The 21,616-nt window shown below is 49.4% G+C and overlaps 1 protein-coding gene across 1 annotated transcript in view; it reads left to right on the top strand.

The window, feature by feature from the left end:
- Positions 1-1,472: 1,472 nt before the first annotated feature.
- The window catches only part of OXCT1 (3-oxoacid CoA-transferase 1), a 132,035-nt gene continuing 111,891 nt past the window's right edge, over positions 1,473-21,616 (top strand). Inside the window, exons 1-3 of the mRNA XM_038744201.1 lie at positions 1,473-1,620; positions 17,913-18,021; positions 20,245-20,335. Of these exons, the coding sequence (XP_038600129.1) occupies positions 1,561-1,620; positions 17,913-18,021; positions 20,245-20,335 (260 nt within the window). The 5' untranslated portion in view covers positions 1,473-1,560. The remainder of the gene's footprint in view (positions 1,621-17,912; positions 18,022-20,244; positions 20,336-21,616) is intronic.

Below are 21,616 nucleotides of genomic sequence, written 5' to 3'. Positions count from 1 at the left end.
GCCGAGGGTGAGGAGTTCCTGCCTGATGCGTAGGTTGGTAGCCACTGGAGATTTTTGAGGAGGGTAGTAACATGCCCAGAGCGTTTCTGGACAAAGAGAAAAATATTATTATTATGATGATGAGTAAAGACAAAGAGACAAATATTATTATTATTATTATGAGTAAACAGTAACAGTTGCACATCCGGTTTCGGTGCATGGTGCAACAGCAGCAGCTGCAAAGCCGGCCTCGGGACATCGTGCAATAGCCGCAGCAGCTGCAGAACTGGTGTCGGTGCATCGGGCAATAGCAGCAGCTGCAAACCCAGCCTCGGTGCATCGTGCAATAGCAGCAGCTGCAAACCCAGCCTCGGTGCATCGTGCAATAGCATCAGCTGCAAACCCGGCCTCGGTGCATCGTGCAGTAGCAGTAGATTAGGCCTCGGGGAATCGTGCAATTGCAGCAGCTGCAGACCTTGGCTCGATGCATCCTGTAATAGAAGGAGCCGCAAACCCGGCTTCCCAGCCTGGCTGCCCCGTGCAATAGTAGCTGCAGACCAGGCAACGGTTGCACATCTGGCCTCATCGCCCCTTGCAACAGCAGTAGCAGCTGCAGACCCGGCTTCGGTGCATCGTGCAATAGCATCAGCACCATACCGGCTCTCGGGGCATCGTGCAATAGCAGCAGCAGCTGCACACCCGGCCTCGGTACATCGTGCAACAGCAGCAGAAGCCGCAGACCTGGGCTCGGTGCATTGTGCAATAGTGGTAGCAGCTGCGGACTCGGCCTCGGTGCATCGTGCAATTGCAGCAACTGCACACCCGGCCTCGGTGCATCGTGCAATAGCAGCAGCAGCAGCTGCAGACCTGGCCTCAGTGCATCGTGCTATAGCGGTAGCAGCTGCAGACTCGGCCTCGGGGCATCGTGCAATAGGAGGAGCTGCAGATTGGCCTCCGGCGCATCGTGCAATATCATCAGCTGCACCCCGGCCTCGGTGCATCATTCAATAGCAGGAGCTGCAGATTTGGCCTCGGTGCATCGTGCAATAGAAGGAGCTGCAGACCGGGCCTCGGAGCATCGTGCAATTGGATGAGCTGCACATTTGGCCTCGGGTCATCGTGCAATTGGATGAGCTGCAGATTTGGCCTCGGGGCATCTTGCAATTGGAGGAGCTGCAGATTGGGCTTCGGCGCATCGTGCAATAACATCAGTTGCAACCCCGGCCTCGGTGCACCGTGCAATAGCAGGAGCTGCAGATTTGGCCTCGGTGCATCGCGCAATAGCAGCGGCAGTTGCACAGCAGGTGGGGCCGGATTGTCTCTATTGCCGACTTGTATTTTCCCAGCGCTTACTACAGCGCTGTGCACCCGGTAGGCGCTCAGTACGTGCGCTGGAATGAAGGGGGCTCCCTGGCGGGGGGCGGGTCCCGGTGACGTTAGGGGGGCGGGGGGGAGGTGGAGGCTCCGGCCCGGCCCGCCCCCTGCGCAGGGTCCCCGCCCCAACTCCTGCTTCGCCCGGACGGCCGGTCGGTGGTCGGTGGTCGTCGGGCATCGCCCCCTGCCCCGGTTTTTCCCCCGAAGATGTGGGCGCTGAGGCTCAGCTGGGCCAACGCCGCCCCCACCCGCCCTGCCCTCGCCAAGGTGGGAGGACACAGTCCTGTTATGGGGGGCCTGGGGGAGGAGGAGGAGGAGTCCTGGGGAGGGGGGCGATTGGCCTAGGGGACCAGGGGCAGGCCTTGGGGGGGACACAGTCCTGGGCAGGGGGGCAGTTGGTCCTGGGGGGCCTGGGGGAGCAGGGGCAGGCCTTGGGGGGGGACACAGTCCTGGGCAGGGGGGGGCAGTTGGTATTGGGGGAGGGGGGTGGTCCTGGGGGCTGCTGGGGGGCAGGCCTGGGGGGTAGGGGCTGGGCAGGGGGAGGAGAGGTGGGCCTGGGGAGGAGGGGATGGGCCTGGGGAGAGGGGACGGTTGGGCCTGGGGGGCCTGGGGGAGGAGGGGCAGGCCTGGGGAGGGGGGGACATTTGGGCCTGGGGGAGGAGGAGCAGTCCTGGGGAGGGGGGGCGGTGGGCCTGGGGGAGCAGGGGCAGGCCTTGGGGGGGACACGGTCCTGGGTTGGGGGCACAGTTGGGCCTGGGGGAGGAGGGGTGGCCCTGGGGGAGAGGTGGGGGGCAGGCCGGGGGGGGCGGGGCTGGGCAGGGGGAGGAGGGGGGGGCCTGGGGGGATGGGTCTGGGGGAGGAGGGGCAGTTCTGGGGGGGGGCAGTTGGTCCTGGGGGGGTCAGGGGAGGGGGGGACATTTGGTCCTGGGAGGGCCAGGGGGAGGAGGAGTAGTCCTGGGGAGGGGGGCGATGGTCCTGGGGGAGCAGGGGCAGGCCTAAGGGGAGGGGACACAGTCCTGGGCAGTGGGGGACGGTCCTGGGGGGCCTGGGAGAGGAGGGGCAGTTCTGGGGGGGGGGGGCACGGTCCTGGAGCCCTAGGGGAGGAAGGGCAGTTTTGGGGAGGGGGGGACGGTCCTGAGGAGGGGGCAGTTGACCTTTGGGGGAGGCTGGGCTGGGGGAGGAGGGGAAGTTGTCGGGGGACAGGCCTGGGCAGGGACGACAGTTAGTCCTGGGGGGCCTGGGGGAGGGGGGGACGGTCCAAGGGTGAGGGGGCAGTTGGTCTTTGGAGGGGCAGGGCTGGGCTGGGGGAGGAGGGGTACTTCTGGGGGGGGGACAGTTGGTCCTGGGGGGCAGTTTTTGGGGGGAGGGGAGGACAGTCCTGGGCTGGGGGGACAGTTGGCCCTGGGGGGGTCGGTCTTGGGTGGGGGACAGTCTTGGAGGGAGGGGAGGACGGTCCTGGTCTGGGGGTGGGCCTGGGGGAGGACGGACCGGCCTGGGGGGGACAGTTGGTCCTGGGGGTGGCAGGGCTGGGGGAGGATGGGCAGTTCTGGGGGGAGGAGGGGGACAGTCCTGGGCTGGGGGCACAGTTGGTCCTGGGGGGCCCGGGGGAGGAGGGGCAGTCCTGGGGGGGTGAGTTTCTGGGGTGGGGGGGGCTTGTCGGGTGGCAGTCCTGGATTTGGGGGGCAGTTGGTCCTGTGGGGGGTGGGGCTGGAGGAGGACCTGGCACCCATAATCCCCCCCCGGCCCAGGCCTCTGTATAGATATGTATATGGGTGTATATAAGTAACAGTCTTTTGCACATAGTAAGTGCTTAATAAATGTCATCATTATTTTATATATATATATATATTCATTGTCGCATTTATTGAGTGCCCACTGTGTGCAGAGCCCTGTACTAGCGCTTAGAACAGTGCTTTGCACATAGTAAGCGCTTAATAAATGCTATCATCATTATTATTATTACTAAGCGTTTGGAAAGTGCAGTGAGGCAACAGAGACAATCCCTACCCAACAGTGGGCTCACAGTTTAGAAATGTATGCATACATACATGTGTGAGTGTGTGTGTGTATGTATATGTGTGTGGGGAGGGGGGAGAGTGTAGGGGCTAGTAGAGGGGGAAACCTGCGAGCTCGCTGTGGGCAGGGGTTGTCCCCCGTGTGATTGCTCCACGCTCCTTTCCCAAGCGCTTACTACAGTGCTCTGCGCACCTCCGGCGCTCTGTACCTGTGGTGGAAGGAAAGGATGAAGGAATGAAGGAGGGAGGGAGTGAAGGAGTGGAAAAGGAGGAGGGGGCTCTGGGGGCTGGAGGTGGACCCTGGACCCCCAGGCCCTTTCACCCCCTTCCCGTGTCCCCAGTTCCCAGAAAAAAGCCTTGTCAGTTTTCCTGCGCCACGTGGGGTGGGGCCACCCCCGCCACATCCGGCCCTGCACGTGCTCTCAGACACCATCCAGCAGTGCTCTGCACTCCCTAGCTCTCCAGTGCAGTGCTCTGCACTCCCTAGCTTGCCCAGAACAATACTCTGCAGTCCCTAGTCGCCTAGCACAGTGCTCTGCACTCCCTAGTTGTCTGGCACAGTGCTCTGTGCTCCCTAGCTGCCCGGCACAGTGCTTTGCACTCCTTAGCTGCCCAGCATAGTGCTCTGCGCTCCTTAGCTGTCCAGTCTAGTGCTCTGTTCTGCCTAGCTGCCCGGTGTGGTGTACCATTAAGCCTAGCTGCCTAGCATAGTGTTTTGCACTCTAGCTGCCCAGCACAGTGCTCTGCGCTCCCTAGCTGCCTAGAACAGTGCTCTGCACTCCCTAGTTATCCAGTCTAGTTCTCTGTGTTCCCTAGCTGCCCGGCACAGTGCTCTGCACTCCGTAGCCACCTAGCACAGTGCTCTGTGCTTCCTAGCTGTGCAGCACAGTGCTCTGCGCTCCCTAGCTACCCATCACAGTGCTCTGCACTCCCTAGTCGCCTAGCACAGTGCTCTGCACTCCCTAGCTGTCCAGTCTAGTGCTCTGTGCTCCCTAGCTGCCCGGGATAGTGCTCTGCACTCCTTAGCTGTTCAGTCTAGTGCTCTGCACTCCCTAGCTGCCCAGTGTGGTGTACCATGCTCCCTAGCTGCCCAGCACAGTGCTCTGCTCTTCCTAGCTGCTCGGCACAGTGCTCTATGTTCCCTAATAATAATAATAATAATAATGGCATTTATTAAGCACATGCTATGTGCAAAAAACTGTTCTAAGCGCTGGGGAGGTTACAAGGTGATCAGGTTGTCCCACGGGGGGCTCACAGTCTTAACCCCCATTTTACAGATGAGGGAACTGAGGCACAGAGAAGTGAAGTGACTTGCCCAAAGTCACACAGATGACAATTGGTGGAGTCGGCATTTGAATCCATGACCTCTGACTCCATTGAGCCACGCTGCTTCTCAGCTTCCCTAGCTGCTCAGTACAGTGCTCTGCGCTTCCTAGCTGCTCAGCATAGAGCTCTGGGCTCCCTAGGTGCCCAGCACGGGGCTCTATGCTCCCTAGCTGCCTGGTACAGTGCTCCGCACACAGTGGGCGGCCCAAGGACGGCTCCTTCAGCCCACCGCTCCGTTACTGAATCATCTGTTTCTAAAGATGTCCCTCTTTCGCTAAGAAACAGCCCTGAAAGGCCGCCCCGAGTTATTTCAGGACCAGAAGTACCAGCTAGGAAAACAGGCAGAATATCAGAGCCCCCTTGCAATCGCCCAGTTTCCTGTAATTTGATTATCGACTGAGTTTTTTCTTAAAAGAATAGGAAGTAAGGTAAAGAGTGTGTCTAAACCAGTATTTTTCCACTCCAGTGGCTTTGTTGAATTAATTAATTCACTCGTTCAGTTATATTGGAGCACCTACTGTGTGCGGAGCACAATACTAAGCACTTGGGAGAGTACAGTACAACAATCACCAGACACATTCCCTGCCCACAACGAGCTTACAGTCTAGAGAGGGGCAGGCAGGCATTAATATACATAAATAAATTACAGTTGTGTGCATCAATGTTATGGGGCTGGGAGGGAAATTAATGTTCGTTGCTTTTTTGCGTATTCTGAAAGTGAAAAACGTATTTCAGTACAGTGATTGTTTGCCAAGGGTAGGGTGGAGACCGCTGAAGTGAATTGGCAGAGGTAGGAATTCAGCTCAAAATTCATGTCAGAAATGATCTAAAATGAAGAGGCTTGGAGGTCTGGTTATCATTATTTATATTATTGTGGTATTTGTTAATCACTTGTAATATGCCAAGCATTGTGCTGAGGCAAATGCAGGATTGAAACTTTCGACAGTCGAGTGTCTTTTCATTTATTCAGTCGTATTTATTGAGCGCTTACTGTATGCAGAGCACTGGACTAAGCGCTGGGGAGAGTACAGATCGGCACCAGTTGAGACGGTCCCTACCCAACAAACGGGCTCACAGTCTGGAAGGGGGAGACAGACAACAAAACAAGTAGACAGGTGTCAATACCATCAGAATAAATAGAATTATAGCTGTATACACATCATTGAATAAAATAGAGTAATAAATATGTACAAATAAAATAGAGTAATAAATATGTACAAATATAAACAAGTGCTGTGGGGAGGGGAAGGAGGTAGGGCAGAGGGAGGGGGGTGATGGGCAGGGGAGGAGGAGGAGGGAAGGAAAAAGGAAGTGAGCTCTCAGTAGGGCATTGAAGGGAGGAAGAGAGCTAGTTTGGCGGATGTGTGGTGGGAGGGCATTCCTGGCCAGGGGAAGGACGTGGGCGGGGGTCGATGGCGGGACAGGCGAGAACAGGCCCAGGGTTCATTCATTCCTTCAACTGTATTTATTGAGCGCGTACTGTGTGCAGAGCACTGTACTAAGCGCTTGGGAAGTACAAGTCAGCAACATACAGAGACAGTCCCTACCCAACAACGGGCTCACAGTCTAGAAGGGGGAGGCAGACAACGAAACAAAACATGTAGACAGGTGTCAAAATCATCAGAACAAATAGAATTAAAGCCATGTGACATCATTAACAAAACAAATAGGATAGTAAATATGTACAAGTAAAATAGAGTAATAAATCTGTACAAATATATATACAAGTGCTGTGGGGAGGGGAAGTAGGGCAGGGGGGATGGGGAGGAGGAGAGGAAAAAAGGGGCTCAATTTGGGAAGGCCTCCTGGAGGAGGTGAGCTCTCAGTAGGGCTTTGACTGGAGGAAGAGAGCTAGCTTGGTGGATATGTGGAGGGCGGGCATTCCTGGCCAGGGGAAGGATGTGGGCGGGGGGGCTGATGGCAGGACAGGCGAGAACAGGCCCAGTGTTTATTCATTCATTCAACCATATTTATTGAGCACTTACTGTGTGCAGAGCACTGTACTAAGCGCTTGGGAAGTACAAGTCGGCAACATACAGAGACAGTCCCTACCCAACAACAGGCTCACAGTCTAGAAAGGGGAGGCAGACAACAAAAGAGAACATGTAGACAGGTGTCAGAATCATCAGAACAAATAAAATTAAAGCTATATGACATCATTAACAAAATAAATAGGATAGTAAATATGTACAAGTAAAATAGAGTAATAAATCTATACCTAAGCGCTTAGGAAGTACAAGTCAGCAACATGCAGAGACAGTCCCTACCCAACAACGGGCTCACAGTCTAGAAGGGGGAGACAGACAACAAAACAAAACATGTAGACAGGTGTCAGAATCATCAGAAGAAATAGAATTTAAGCTATATGACATCATTAACAAAATAAATAGGATAGTAAATACGTACAAGTAAAATAGAATAATAAATCTATACAAATATATATACATACAAGTGCTATGGGGAAGGGAAGGAGGTAGGGCGGGAGGGATGGGGAGGAGGAGAGGAAAAAGGGGGCTCAATTTGGGAAGGCCTCCTGGAGGAGGTGAGCTCTCAGTAGGGCTTTGAAAGGAGGAAGAGAGCTAGTTTGGAGGATATGTGGAGGGAGGGCATTCCAGGCCAGGGGAAGGACGTGGGCCGGGGGTCGACGGTGGGACGGGAGAGAACAAGGCCCAGTGAGGAGGTTAGCGGTGGCATTCATTCATTCGGTCATATTTATTGAGTGCTTACTGTGTGCAGAGCACTGTACTAAGTGCTTGGAAAGTAAAAATTGGCATCAGAGATGGTCCCTACCCAACAACAGGCTCACAGTCTAGAGGGGGAGACAGACAATAAAACAAGTAGACAGGTGGTCAATAGGTAGCAGAGGGCGTGGGCTGGGCTGGAGAAGGAGAGAAGGGAGGTGAGGTAGGAGGGGGCGAGGTGACGGACAGCCTTGAAGCTGAGAGTGAGGAGTTTTTGCTTGAATCGAAAGTTGAAAGGCAACCACTGGAGACTTCTGAAGCGGGGAGTGGTGTGCCAAGAGCGTTCCTGTACAAAGATGATCTGGACAGCAGAGTGAAGTATGTACTGAAGTGGGGAGAGACAGGAGGATGGGAGATCAGAGAGGAGGCCGATGCAGTAATCCAGTTGGGATAGGATGAGCGATTGAACCAGCAAGGCAGCGGTTTGGATGGAGAGGAAAGGGCGAATCTTGGCGATGTTGTGGAGGTGAGACCGGCAGGTTTTTGTGACGGATTGGATGTGAGGGGTGAACGAGAAAATGGAGAAGAGGATGACACCAAGGTTGCGGGCTTGTGAGACGGGAAGGATGGTAGTGCCGTCCACAGTGACAGGAAAGTCAGGGAGCAGACAGGGTTTGGGACAGGATTTTATGAACATGCTATTCATTCATTCATTCAGTCGTATTTATTGAGCACTTACTGTGTGCCGAACACTTTACTAAGCGCTTGGGAAGCACAAGTTGGCAACATATAGAGACGGTCCCTACCCAACAGCGGACTCACAGTCTAGAAGGGGGAGACAGACAACAAAACAAGACATGGTAAAAAAAAATAAAATAAATAGAAGAAATATGTACAAATAAAATAGAGTAATAAATATGTACAAACATATATACAGGTGCTGTGGGGAGGGGAAGGAGGTAAGGCGGGGGGATGGGGAGGAGGGAGAGAGGAAGGAGGGGGCTCAGTCTGGGAAAGCCACCTGGAGGAGATGAGCTCTCAGTAGGGCTATAATAATAATAATGATAGCATTTATTAAGCGCTTACTATGTGCAAAGCACTGTTCTGAGCGCTAGGGAGGTTACAAGGCAATCAGGTTGTCCCACAGTGGGCTATGTACAGAGCACTGTAGTGGGCACCTACTGTGGGCAGAGTACTGGACTTGGTGCTTTGCTGTGCAGAGCACTTTACTGTAGGTACTTGGGGGAGAGCACAGTAAACATAAAAGAAACAGTCTTTTTCTCCCAGATGTCTTACAACTAGACACTTAGGTCTGTACTTAGGTCTAGTCATCTCTAGATTGTAAGCTAAAAACTCTCCCAAGCACTTAGTACAGTGCTTTCCGCACAGTCAGCACTCAATAAATTTGCTTGATTCCACTTTCTCACTGTGCTATCCCCTCCCCAGCTCCTTACGTTTTACATGTTCTGTCTTCCTCACTAGATTGTAAACTCCTTGAGGGCAGGAATCATGTCTACCAACTCTGTTGTATTTTACTCTTCCCAAAGCAGTTAGTAGTAGAGTGCTTTACATTCAGGAAGCACTCAGTGGATATCACTGATTGATTGATTTTTTGTATTTTTATGTTTGGGGTCTTTCTTACCGCGCCTGTTGCCAAACTCTTAATCGATTATGAACTCCCAGAGGACCAGAGATTGTATCTAATTCTCACCAGTGTATTTTTTCCCCAGTGCTTAGTACAGTGCTCTGCACCTGGTAGGTACTATTAATAATAATAATAATTGTGGTATATTTTAAGCGCTTAACTATGTGCCAGGCACTGGACTAAGCGCTGGGGTTGATACAAGCAAATTGGGTTGGAGAGAGTCCCTGTCCCACTTGGGGCTCACAGTCTCAATCCCCATTTTACAGATAATAATAATAATGATAGCATTTATTAAGCCCTTACTACGTGCAAAGCACTGTTCTAAGCGCTGGGGAGGTTACAAGGTGAACAGGTTGCCCCACATGGGGCTCACAGTCTTAATCCCCATTTTACAGATGAGGTAACTGAGGCCCAGAGAAGTTAAGTGACTTACCCAGTCACACAGCTGACAATTGGCAGAGCTGAGATTTGAACCCATGACCTCTGACTCCAAAGCCCGGGCTCTTTCCACTGAGCCACGCTGCTTCTCTGAGATGAGGTAACTCAGGCCCAGAGAATAATAATAATAATGTTGGTATTTGTTAAGCGCTTACTATGTGCAGAGCACTGTTCTAAGCGCTGGGGGGGATACAAGGTGATCAGGTTGTCCCACGTGGGACTCACAATCTTAATCCCCATTTTACAGATGAGGAAACTGAGGCACAGAGAAGTTAGGCAACTTGCCCATAGTTGCCCAGCTAACAAATGGCAGAGCCGGGATTCGAACCCATGACCTCTGACTCCCAAGCCCGTGCTCTTTCCACTGAGCCACGCTGTTTCCCAAGGTCACACAGCAGACAAGTGGTGGAGCTGAGATCAGAACCCATTACCTTCTGACCCCCGTGCACTATCTATTATGCCATTTTAGAGAAGCAGTGTGGCTTAGTGGAAAGAGCACAGGCTTGGGAATCAGGTCTTGGGTTCTAATCCCAACTCTGCCCCTTATCAGCTGTGTGACTTTGGGAAAGTCGTTTAATTTCTCTGGGCTTCAGTTAGCCGTAAAATGGATTAAGGCTCTGAGCCCCATGTGGGACAACCTGTTTACCTTGTATCTATCCCAGCGCTTAGAACAGTGCTTGGCACACAACGTTTAACAAATACCATCATTGTTATTATTACTTCTGTACTCTCTGAACAAGGCCTTTGTACTTGCCTCTTGGTTTGGAGCGTGCAGAAGTGCAAGACAAGTGGAAAAAAAAGGAAGGAATAGAGGAGCCCTATAAATAGAGGTCGAGAGCTCAGTTTGTTCAGTTTGAAGAGGGCTTGGGATTTGGAAGCCGGCCACTTCTTCTTTGACTCCTGTCTTTCGTCAAGTCCAGTGATGTAACTGTGGTAATTGTTCAGTGCTTACTATAGTGCCAGGCACTGTACTAAGCGCTGGACCCCTGCCCCTGCCAAGCTCACCTCCTCCAGGAGGTGACTGGATAGAAGGCCAGAAGCACTGGGAAGCTTCCCAGACTGAGCCCCCACTTTTCCTCTGCTCCTCCTCCCCTCCCCATTGCCCCCACTCCCTCCCTCTGCCCTCCCCGCAGCACTTGTATATTTGCACATATTTATTCCTCTGTTTTATTAATGATGTGTATATGGCTATAATTCTATTTATTCTGATGGTACTGACTCCTGTCTACTTGTTTTGTTTCGTTGTCTGTCTCCCCCTTCTAGACTGTGAGCCCGTTGTTGGGTAGGGGCCGTCTCTATGTTGCCGATTTGTACTTCCCAAGCACTTAGTACAATGCTCTGCACACAGTAAGCGCTCAATGAATATGATTGAATGAATGAATGACTACAAGGCCATCAGGTTGAACACAGTCCCTTTAATAGTAATAATAATAATAATAATAATAATGATGGCATTTGTTAAGCGCTTACTATGTACAAAGCACTGTTCTAAGCTCTGGGGGGATACAAGGTGATCAAGTCCCACGTGGGGCTCACAGTCTTAATCCCCATTTTACAGATGAGGTAACTGAGGCTCAGAGAAGTTAAGTGACTTGCCCAAGGTCACACAGCAGATATGTGGCAGAGTTGGGACTCAAACCCATGACCTCTGACTTCAAAGCCCATGCTCTTTCCACTAAGCCACGCTGCTTTCCCACAAGGGGCTCAAAGTCTCACTCCCCATTTGACAGATGAGGTAACTGAGGCACGGAGACGTGAAATAACTTGCCCAGCGTGTCACAGCAGACAAGTGGCAGAGCCGGGATGAGCCTCCACATCCTTTACTGTTCTTTACTTTAGAAGTCACTTAGAAGTGACTTTAGAAGTGACTTTAGAAGTCACTTTACTTCTCTGGGCCTCAGTTCCCTCACCTGGAAAATGAGGATTGAGACGGTGAGCCCCATGTGGGACAGGGACTCTGTCCAACTCGATTTGCTTGTAATAATAATAGTAATAATAGTAACAATGGCATTTATTAAGTGCTTACTGTGTGCAAAGCACTGTTCTAAGCGCTGGGGAGTTTACAAGGTGATCAGGTTGCCCCACGGGTGGCTCACAGTCTTAATCCCCATTTTACAGATGAGTTAACTGAGGCCCAGAGAAGTGAAGTGACTTGCCCAAAGTCACACAGCTGACAAGTGGTGGAGCCGGGATTTGAACCCATGACCTCTGACTCCAAAGCCCGTGCTCTTTCCACTGAGCCATGCTGCTTCTACTTGGCACATAGTAAGCGCTTAACAAGTACCGCAGTTCTTTCCACTGGGCCACACTGCTTCTTGCAGCGGCGTGTAACCTCGCAGGGCACTCAGAGCTCCATTAAAGCCCCGTTCTTTCATAAAGTGGAGCAGGGAAGCAAATCTAGGCTGCCCCTGTGGTGAGTGGCTCCTCCGTGTCCTCTTGAATGCCCAAGGTCAGCTGTACCCATTGGGCATGGCCATCTTTCTCCGCATGTCCATCCCAGCGCTGATCTTCTAGACTGTGAGCCCACTGTTGGGTAGGGACCGTCTCTATATGTTGCCAACTTGTACTTCCCAAGCGCTTAGTACAGGGCTCTGAACACAGTAAGCACTCAATAAATACGATTGATTGATTGATTGATCTCAAACCCCTGAGGGTTAAAAGTAGGCCAGCCACCTGTGGGCTCCTGAGTCATCGCCACCCAGGATATGTGTAGCCCTTGGGGGTCGGCTATTTGTCATTTAGCGATGTGTCCAAATGATTGTGAGTACCCTGTGGGACAACCTGATCACCTTGTAACCTCCCCAGTGCTTAGAACAGTGCTTTGCACATAGTAAGCACTTAATAAATGCTATCATCATCATCACCTAGAATCAGAGATTAAGGGCTTGGGGGGGTTCAGTTCTTTTGGGATCTCCGTCTCTAAATCCTTCCATTGTTTCCTGTACGGTATTTCGGGGATCCGTTTCTTCCACTCCATCCTTAAAGTCAGCACTCTGGTCCAAGACCTCGTTACCTCTCGGCTAGATCACTGCATCAGCCTCCTTACTGGCCTCACTGCCTCTAGCCTCTTCCTAAGCAGTAAACCCACCTGTCCATCTTACCTTCCAGGATTAATTTTCCCCCTGCTCAGGCCTTATCATCCCAACAGCCATCTCAGCATTTCCAGCCATGCATTCATTCATTCCTTCGTTCATTGAATCGTATTTATTGAGCGCTTACTTTCATCCCAACAGCCATCTCAGCATTTCCAGCCATGCATTCATTCATTCCTTCGTTCATTGAATCGTATTTATTGAGCGCTTACTTTGTGCAGAGAACAGCACGACAATAAACAGACACATTCCCTGCCCACAATGAGCTAAGAGTGTAGAGTTAATGATAGTGTTCATTAAGCGATTACTGTGTGCCAAGAGAAGTGACCTGCCCAAGGTCACACAGCAGACAAGTGGCAGAGACGGGATTAGAACCCATGACCTCCTGACTCCCAGGCCCCATATTCTATCCACTAGACCATTTGTACGTATTTATTATTCCATTTATTTTATTAATGATGTGCATATATCTGTAATTCTATTTATTTTGATGGTATTGACACCTGTCTACTTGCTTTGTTTTGCTGTCTGTTGCCCCCTTCTAGACGGTTAGCCCGTTGTTGGGTAGGGACTGTCACTATATGTTGCCTAATTGTACTTTCCAAGTGCTTGGTACAGTGCTCTGCACACAGTATGCACTCAATAAATAGTCCATTGAATGAATGAATGAATATAAGGCTCTAGTGGAGGTTCTTGTAGACAGAGAATGTGTCACTTTGTTAAATACTTACTAAGTGCATAGTAAAGTGAACTACACGGATGATGATAGTATTAAATGCTTACTATGTGCCAAGCACTGTTCTAAGGACTGGAGTAGATACAAGGTAATCAGGTTGTCCCATGTGGGGCTCACAGACCTAATCCTCATTTGACAGATGAGGTAACTGAGGCACAGAGAAGTGACTTGCCCAAAGTCACACAGCTGACAAGTGGCGGAGCCGTGGTTAGAAACCATGACCTCTGACTCCCAAGACGGTGCTCTTTCCACTAAGCCAATGGGTGCTCAGTAAATATTAGTAGTCTATTACTACCAATTGTATCTCTTGTTTTTCCCGATGCCCCTAAAAGTGAGAATAACTTGTATCTATCTGTCTCCCCTCTCCCCACCATTAGATTTTAGCTCTTTGAGGGCAGGGAAGATGTTTTATTTCACCATTGTACTTTCCCGAGTGCCTAGTACAGTGCTTTGCAAACGGTAGGCACTCAGTAAATACTAATGATTGATTTATCTTTCTAAAATTCTGTTTAGAATGTTTTCACTCCACTTTGATATTACCTGGATCCGTTTCTTCCACTCCATTAATAATAATAATAATGATGGCATTTATTGAGCGCTTACTATGTGCAAAGCACTGTTCTAAGCGCTAGGGAGATTACAAGGTGATCAGGTTGTCCCACGGGGGGCTCACAGTCTTAATCCCCATTTTACAGATGAGGGAACTGAGGCACAGAGAAGTTAAGTGACTTGCCCAAAGTCACCCAACTGACAGTTGGCAGAGTTGGGATTCATTCTTAGAGCCACCACTCTGGTCCAAGACCTCATTACCTCCCGGCTAGATCACCACACCAGCCTCCTTACTGGCCTCCCTGCCTCCAGCCTCTAAGCAGTAAACCCAGATGTCCATTTTACCTTCCGGGATTAATTTTCCTCCTGCTCAGGCTAATTGCTACCCATTTTTCTCTGAATCAAATCGAAGCTCCTGACCTTTTGAGTGAAGGCTTGCCACTAGCCATCTCCCACTTTCCTTCAGCTCACATTCTTTGCCCGTTTCTGAAGCTCACCTCCCTCCTAACTGTGCCTTGCTCGCTACTCAATCAATCATATTTACTGAGCGCTTACTGTGTGCTAAGCACTTGAGAGAGAAGCAGTGTGGCCTAGGGGATAGACAAGTGGCAGAGTCGGGAAGGAGCATGGCTCAGTGGAAAGAGCCCGGGTTTGGGAATCAGAGGTCATGGGTTTGAATCCCAGCTCCACCACTTGTCAGCTGTGTGACCTTGGGCAAGCCACTTAACTTCTCTGTGCCTCAGTTACCTCAACTGTAAAATGGGGATTAAGACTGTGAGCCCCACGTGGGACAACCTGATCACCTTGTAACCTCCCCAGCGCTTAGAACAGTGCTTTGCACATAGCGCTTACTAAATGCCATCATTATTATTATTACTGTAGAGCACAACCCTGAGAGACAGGAGGACCTGGTTTTCTAATCCCAGCCCTGCCAATTGTCTGCTGTGTGAGTTCGGCCAAGTCACTTAATTTATCTGTTCTTCAGTTCCCTCTTCTGTAAAATGGGGATGAAGACTGTGAGCCCCATGTACGACATGGACTGTGTCCAACCTGATTAACTTGTACCTACCCCAGCGCTTAGTACAGTGCCTGGCACACATAGTAAGCACTTAAATACCATTACCAAAAAAAAGTACACTATAACAGTTTTATTTATTCGTTGTTATATTTATTGAGTGTTTACTATGTGCAGAGTACTGAACTAATCAACCAATCAATCGTATTTATTGAGCGCTTACTGTGTGCAGAGCACTGTACTAAGCGCTTGGGAGAGTGGAATACAACACTGATTAGACATGTTTCCTTCCCACAAGGAGCTTAAATATACCAGATTTACTGTGTCACCTTGCAGGGATTCTTTCTCACCCCCTGAAATCTGCCAGACCCCAACTTTCCTCCACTCCTCCCTGGTTATGCTCTCTGGCCATGTTTAATGCTTTATTTATTTCTCTACTTTAGTTTTTATTCAGTGATATCTACATTCTTAGTGTTACTGCTAGTGTAGATTCGCAGTTTACATAACTGATCTCCCTCCATAAATTGTAGGTACCTTCAGGGCTGGGTAGTGTGCACTGGGGAAGCAGTGTGGCTCAGTGGAAAGAGCCCGTGCTTGGGAGTCATAGGAAGTGGGTTCGAATCCTGGCTCCGCCTCTTGTCTGCTGTGTGATCTTGGGCAAGTTGCCTAACTTTGTGCCTCAGTTGCCGCATCTGTAAAATGGTGATTAAAACTGTGAGCCCCACGTGGGACAGCCTGATTACCTTGTATCCACCCCAGTACTTAGAATGGTGCTCGGCACGTAGTAAATGCTCAACAGATACCATCGTCATTATTAGAGAAGCAGCGTGGCTCTGTGGAAAGATCACGGGCTTGGGAGTCAGGGGTCGTGGGTTCTAATCCTGGCTCTGCCATTTGTCAGCTGTGTGACCCTGGGCAAGTCACTTCACTTCTCTGTACCTCAGTTTCCTCATCTGTAAGATGGGGATTAAGACTGTGATCCCCACATGGGACAACCTGATTACCTTGTATGTCCCCCAGCACTTAGTACAGTGCTTGGCACATAGTAAGTGCTTAACAAATACCATTATTATTATTATTGGAAAGAATGTGGCTTGGGAGGCAGCAGACCTGGGTTCTAATGCTGGCTGCACCAGTTGTATACTGTGTGACCTGTGGGTAGCCACTGGAGGGTCTTGAGGGGGAAACATGGACTGAACGTTTTTGTAGAAAAATGATCCGGGCAGCAGAGTGATGTTGGACTACAGTGGGGAGAGACAGGGAAGCAGAGAAGTCAGCAAGGAAGCTGATGAAAGAATCAAGGCCGGATAGGATCAGTACTTGGATTAAGGTGGTCGCAGTCTGGGTGGAGAAGAAAGCGTGGATTTTAGCAATCTTGTGAAGGCTGAATTGACAGGATTTTGTGACAGATTGAGTATGTGGATTGAATGAGAGAGATGAGTTGGGGATAACACCGAAGTGACAGGCATGCGAGAGAGGGAGATGGAGAGGGAGAGATGGTGATGCCGTCTGCAGGCATGGGAAAGGCAATCAGTCGTACTTATTGAGCACTTATTGTGTGCTGAGCACTGTAGTAAATGCTTGGAAGAGTATGAAGTAACATTCCCCGCCCACAGTGAGCTCTGACTTGTACTTCCCAAGCGCTTAGTACAGTGGTCTGCACACAGTAAGTGCTCAATAAATACAATTGAATGAATGAATGAATTAATGAGCCTACAGTCTAAAGGGGGAGACAGACATGAATATAAATGAGTATATTACTGATAGGCACATAAGTCATGGTGGGAATATGTAAGCGCTCAATATATACGATTGAATGAATGAATGAGTTCTGTTTTGGACAGTCAGTCTCTCCATCTTTAAAACCTTCTTGAAGGCATGTCTCCTAGAGGCCTTCTCTAAGCCCTCATTTCCTCTTCTCTCACTCCCTTCTGCATTGCCCTTGTACGTGAATTTGCTACCTTTATTCACCCCTGTCTCAGCCCCACAGCACCTATGTAGCCATAATTTATTCATTTATGTCATGTCTGTCTCCCCCTCTAGACTGTTAGCTCATTGTGGACAGGGAACGCGTCTACCAACTCTGTTGTATTGTACTCTCCCAAGCTCTTAGTACAGTTCTCTGTGCTCAGTAAGTGCGCAACGCATGCCATCGGTTGATTGATTTGAACATGTTAAGTGTGAGTTGTCCCTGGGATAGCCAAGCAGAGACGTCCTGAAGACAGGAGAAACTACGAGACAGCAGAGGAGGAGAGAGACCAGGGCTGGAGATGTAGATTTGGGAATCATGCACATAGAGATGGTAGTTGAAGCCATGGGAGCGAGTTGCCAACTTGTACTTCCCAAGCGCTTAGTACAGTGCTCTGCACACAGTAAGCACTCAGTGAATATGATTGAATGAAAGAGTTCTCCAAGGGAGAGGGTGGAGATGGAGAATAGAAGGGGATCGGGAACTGAACTCTGAGGGGCTTCCACAGTTAGGGGGTGGGAGGCAGAGGAGGAGCCCACAAAAGAGACTGAGAGTGAACGGCCAGAGAGATAGGAGGAGAACCAGGAGAGGAAAGTGTCAGTGAAGCCGAGTTTGGATATTGTTTCCAGAGATGATGGCAGTTGAGAGGTCAAGGAGGATTAGAATAGAGTAGTTAATTTTGTATCTATCCCTGTTCTTGGCATAGAGTAGGCTCTTAGCAAATACTACAGTTGTTATCCTTTTTCTTCTTATTACTAACTTCTTTCTGCTGTTTGTTCCTAATAGCTGCGCTCAGCACACAGTAGGTGCCGAGTTCCACGTTCTGCCCCTAGTCCTGGATGGCTGCTGTATGCCAAGCATGCCACAAACATGGGAATGTGCAAAGTAAAACACACAGGTCTCTCTAATCAAACGATGGAGATAGGCAGACACAAATTGTTGACATACTTATCAATCCTTTGAACATCTGGTCTTTCAACACTCTTCTTATTTACCTTAGGGCCTTTTTGATACTGTTGACTCCGGTGAGTTCTTTCTGAGTATGAGGCTGAAGGTAAAGCCGGAATTTCTGGTTTCTTTTTTGTGTTTCCAGATTTGCAGTTGCTCCTTCTCTACCAGCGGTCGTCACCACACCAAATTTTTCAATGATCCCGTGGAAGCCGTGAGAGACATCCCGAATGGGTCAACGGTGCTGGTTGGTGGTGAGTGGCAACGTTACTTTTCTTTCCGGAGAAATGACCTCATCAGGGAGACGGCAGATTTCTTTAATGGAGGTGTTGTAGATATCTGTTCTAAAATGAAGTCACTACGGTGTTTTCGCTCCAGTACTCAGAACTCAGGAACTCCCTCATCTATAGAGTTGATTGTCATTGTATATTTAGCCAATAGCAGTAAGAGAGAGGGAGTTACTGAAATACCCTGTTGACTCCCATAATTGCCTCTCCTGCATCTTTCTCTGCCCCCTCCCTGCTACACCTTTGTTCCCCGGTGATTTTTGAGGATAAAATAAAATTTCTGTGAGCTGTGATAGCAGCACACCCAGGCATGAGAAGAGAATAATAATAATAGCATTTATTAAGTGCTTACTATGTGCAAAGAACTGCTCTAAGCGCTGGGGAGGTTACACAGTGAACAGGTTGTCCCATGTGCGGCTCATAGTCTTAATCCCAATTTTACAGATGAGGGAACTGAGGCACAGAGAAGTTAAGTGACTTGCCCAAAGTCACACACTGACAAGTGGCGGAGCCGGGATTTGAACCCATGACCTCTGACTCCAAAGCCCGGGCTCTTTCCACTGAACCACGTTGCTGAAAAGGATCAGGAATTGAGAATGGCCCAGATACAGGTTTGAGAAAGGAAGGGGGTTTCTTCCCTGAGACATGGGGACTCCAGGGTAGGAAGAAGAGCCAGGAGTGGGGGCGGTTAATTCACTGAGTGCCTGTTTGCAGCCCATAGAAGAGTGTAAGAGAAGTAAGAGATACAGTCTCAATTGTCTTCCTCTTCACTCTCCCTTCCTTTCCTCTTTTTCTTCCTCTTTTTCAGCCTCCCGTAATCACAGGACTTCATTTTCAGTGACCTCTTGTAAATGGTATAATAGTAATAATAATAATGATATTTGTTAAGCGCTTACTATGTGCCAAGTGCTGTTCTAAGTGCTGGCGTAGATGCAGGGTAATCAGGTTGTCCCACGTGGGGCTCACAGACACACAGTACTGGAGCGAAAACACTGTAGTGACACCATTCTATGATAGACATCTACAACGCCTCCATTAAAGAAATCTGCCATCTCCCTGATGAGCTCACAGTCTTAATCCTCATTTTACAGGTGAGGTAACTGAGGCACAGCAAAGTTAAGTGACTTGCCCCAAGTCACACGCTGAGAAGTAGCATGGCTCAGTGGAAAGAGCACGGGCTTTGGAGTCAGAGGTCATGGGTTCAAATCCCGGCTCCGCCAATTGTCAGCTGTGTGATTTTGGGCAAGTCACTTCACTTCTCTGGGCCTCAGTTACCTCATCTGTAAAATGGGGATTAAGACTGTGAGCCCCCTGTGGGACAACCTGATCACTTTGTAGCCTCCCCAGCACTTAGAACAGTGCTTTGCACATAGTAAGCATTTAATAAATGCTTTTTTTGATGTAAAAAGGGGCAATAGCATGAGTAAATACAGAAAGCTATCATAGTCACTAAAACATTCACAGAAATGAACCAGTCATAACACAGAATCAAAGTCAGAGTACAGTTAACTGATATTTTGATCAGATTGAACTAAGCTGATGTCTTTTTGTACCCTGAAAATGCTCATTCTATTGATGACCTGAAATCCCACCAGTTTGGCCCCTGTTCTCTTTTACTAGTGGTAAAATAAGGCTTAGTGCTTGTGATGTTTCTATTTTCATTGTCTATTGCCACTTTCTGGTTCTGTTATCTTGAGAAGACGGCTTTTAGAAACTCCCCCATGGAACCTCCCTGAAATCTACTTTGGCTCCCAGAATTGATTTAATGTGCATCGAATACCTCTGCCCCACTGCCTGATTCTCCTTGGGCCCAACCTGATCTCTTTGAGGTTCTGGATGTAAGGGACAATGTTTATTTTTATGACACATTTACAAACACAGAGACATGAACATATGTGTGAGCAAACACACACACACACACCGAATGCTCGGCTTGAGTCTCATGATTTAAAAATAAGACATCCAAAAGAATTCCCTTGAACTTCTGGCCCTTTGTCATTTACCAAGAGAGTTGCTGAACCCTTCTTATATGTTATTCTGGCCACAGTTCAAATTTGGTAGAGTGGGGTTGAGTGTGAGTTGTAACACCCGACTTAGTTGACAAGCGATATTTGGGGAACTGTCACTTCTCCGAAAGGGCAATGCACATGACCTCCCATGCTTAATGTTTCTGTTTTCTGTGTGTTGTAGGATTTGGGCTCTGTGGGATTCCGGAGAACCTTATTGGAGCTCTGCTGAAGACTGGAGTGAAAGAACTAACTGCAGTTAGTAACAATGCAGGGTAGGTGTTGGCAAGTCCATGCAGTGACAAGGTGAAGCAGCGTTGTGTGGCGGATAAAGCCCGGGGTTGGGAGTCAGAGGACCTGGGTTCTAATCCTGGCTCTGCAACTAGCCTATTAGGTGACTGTAGGCAAGTCACTTAACCTTTCTGGACCTCAGTTTCCTCATCTGTAAAATAGTGATTAAGACTGTGAGCCCCATGTGGGACATGGACTATGTCCAAGCTGATCAGCTTGTATCTACCCCAGCGCTTAGCACACAGTAAGCACTTAACAAATACCATAACTGACCGTCCGCCCCCCCGCAAAAAAAAAAAAACACCTGGTAATACTGCCAGATATAAAACCTGCACACTTCTGTGAGCAAGCAAAACCCCCTCCCCACAAACACACACAGGATTTCCTCGTGAAGCATCAAAACGATGAATGAGTTATCAGGGATTAAATGTACCTGGAAGCATCCCAAGAAGCTCGGAACGGATAGGCGAATGCTGATTGCCAGGCTCTCGCTTTTTTGATCTGACTGTTTTTGGTAGCCTACTGGGAGATAATCCCCTGGCCATCAGAGTCAGAAGGAGGGAGATCAGGGGCGATCCAGGTGCTTGGAGTAAGCCAGAGCTGATGGATGTCGATCTTGGTAGGAGTTTCTGGGGAATTGTGTTGGAGAAAGGGCGATGAGAGCCAGTGGGGAGACTTTGTTGAATGAAACAGTGGCAGTAGGCAGGAGTGGATGATGTGTAAAGCTGTAGCACCCCCTCTTTCCTCTCCTCCCTCCCCCCCACCCCCATTCCCGAACTCCTTGGCCACCACTTCCAGGGAGAATCCCCATCCCAGAGGAACAGGACTTTTTTTGATCAGGGATGGACCTGCCAGGAGCAGGATGGAACTCGAGGATGGCTCTCTCCAGCAGAGATGGACTCCATTTCTCTTGCTGCTGTTGTGGTTGTCGAATTGTTTTTTTTAACGGAATTAGCCACATCATGTCTTTCCCAATGTGTGTGAGTCCTCAGTCCTCACTCTTCTTTTAGTTTGGGGTCCTCCTGCAAGTCAGGTATCGGTTCTGATCTTTGCTGTTTTCCCCACCACTCAGTATAGGCTTGGCACAGGTTAAGAGCTCAAGCAATGTTGAAATAATAATGATAATAATAATAATAATGGCATTTATTAAGCACTTACTATGTGCAAAGCACTGTTCTAAGCGCTGGGGAGGTTACAAGGTGGTCAGGTTGTCCCTTAAGGGGCTCACAGTCTTAATCCCCATTTTATAGATGAGGGAACTGAGG

This window comes from Tachyglossus aculeatus, chromosome 3, assembly GCF_015852505.1.
Source record: "Tachyglossus aculeatus isolate mTacAcu1 chromosome 3, mTacAcu1.pri, whole genome shotgun sequence".
Taxonomy (NCBI): domain Eukaryota; kingdom Metazoa; phylum Chordata; class Mammalia; order Monotremata; family Tachyglossidae; genus Tachyglossus; species Tachyglossus aculeatus.
This window is presented reverse-complemented; position numbering and strand designations above follow the sequence as displayed.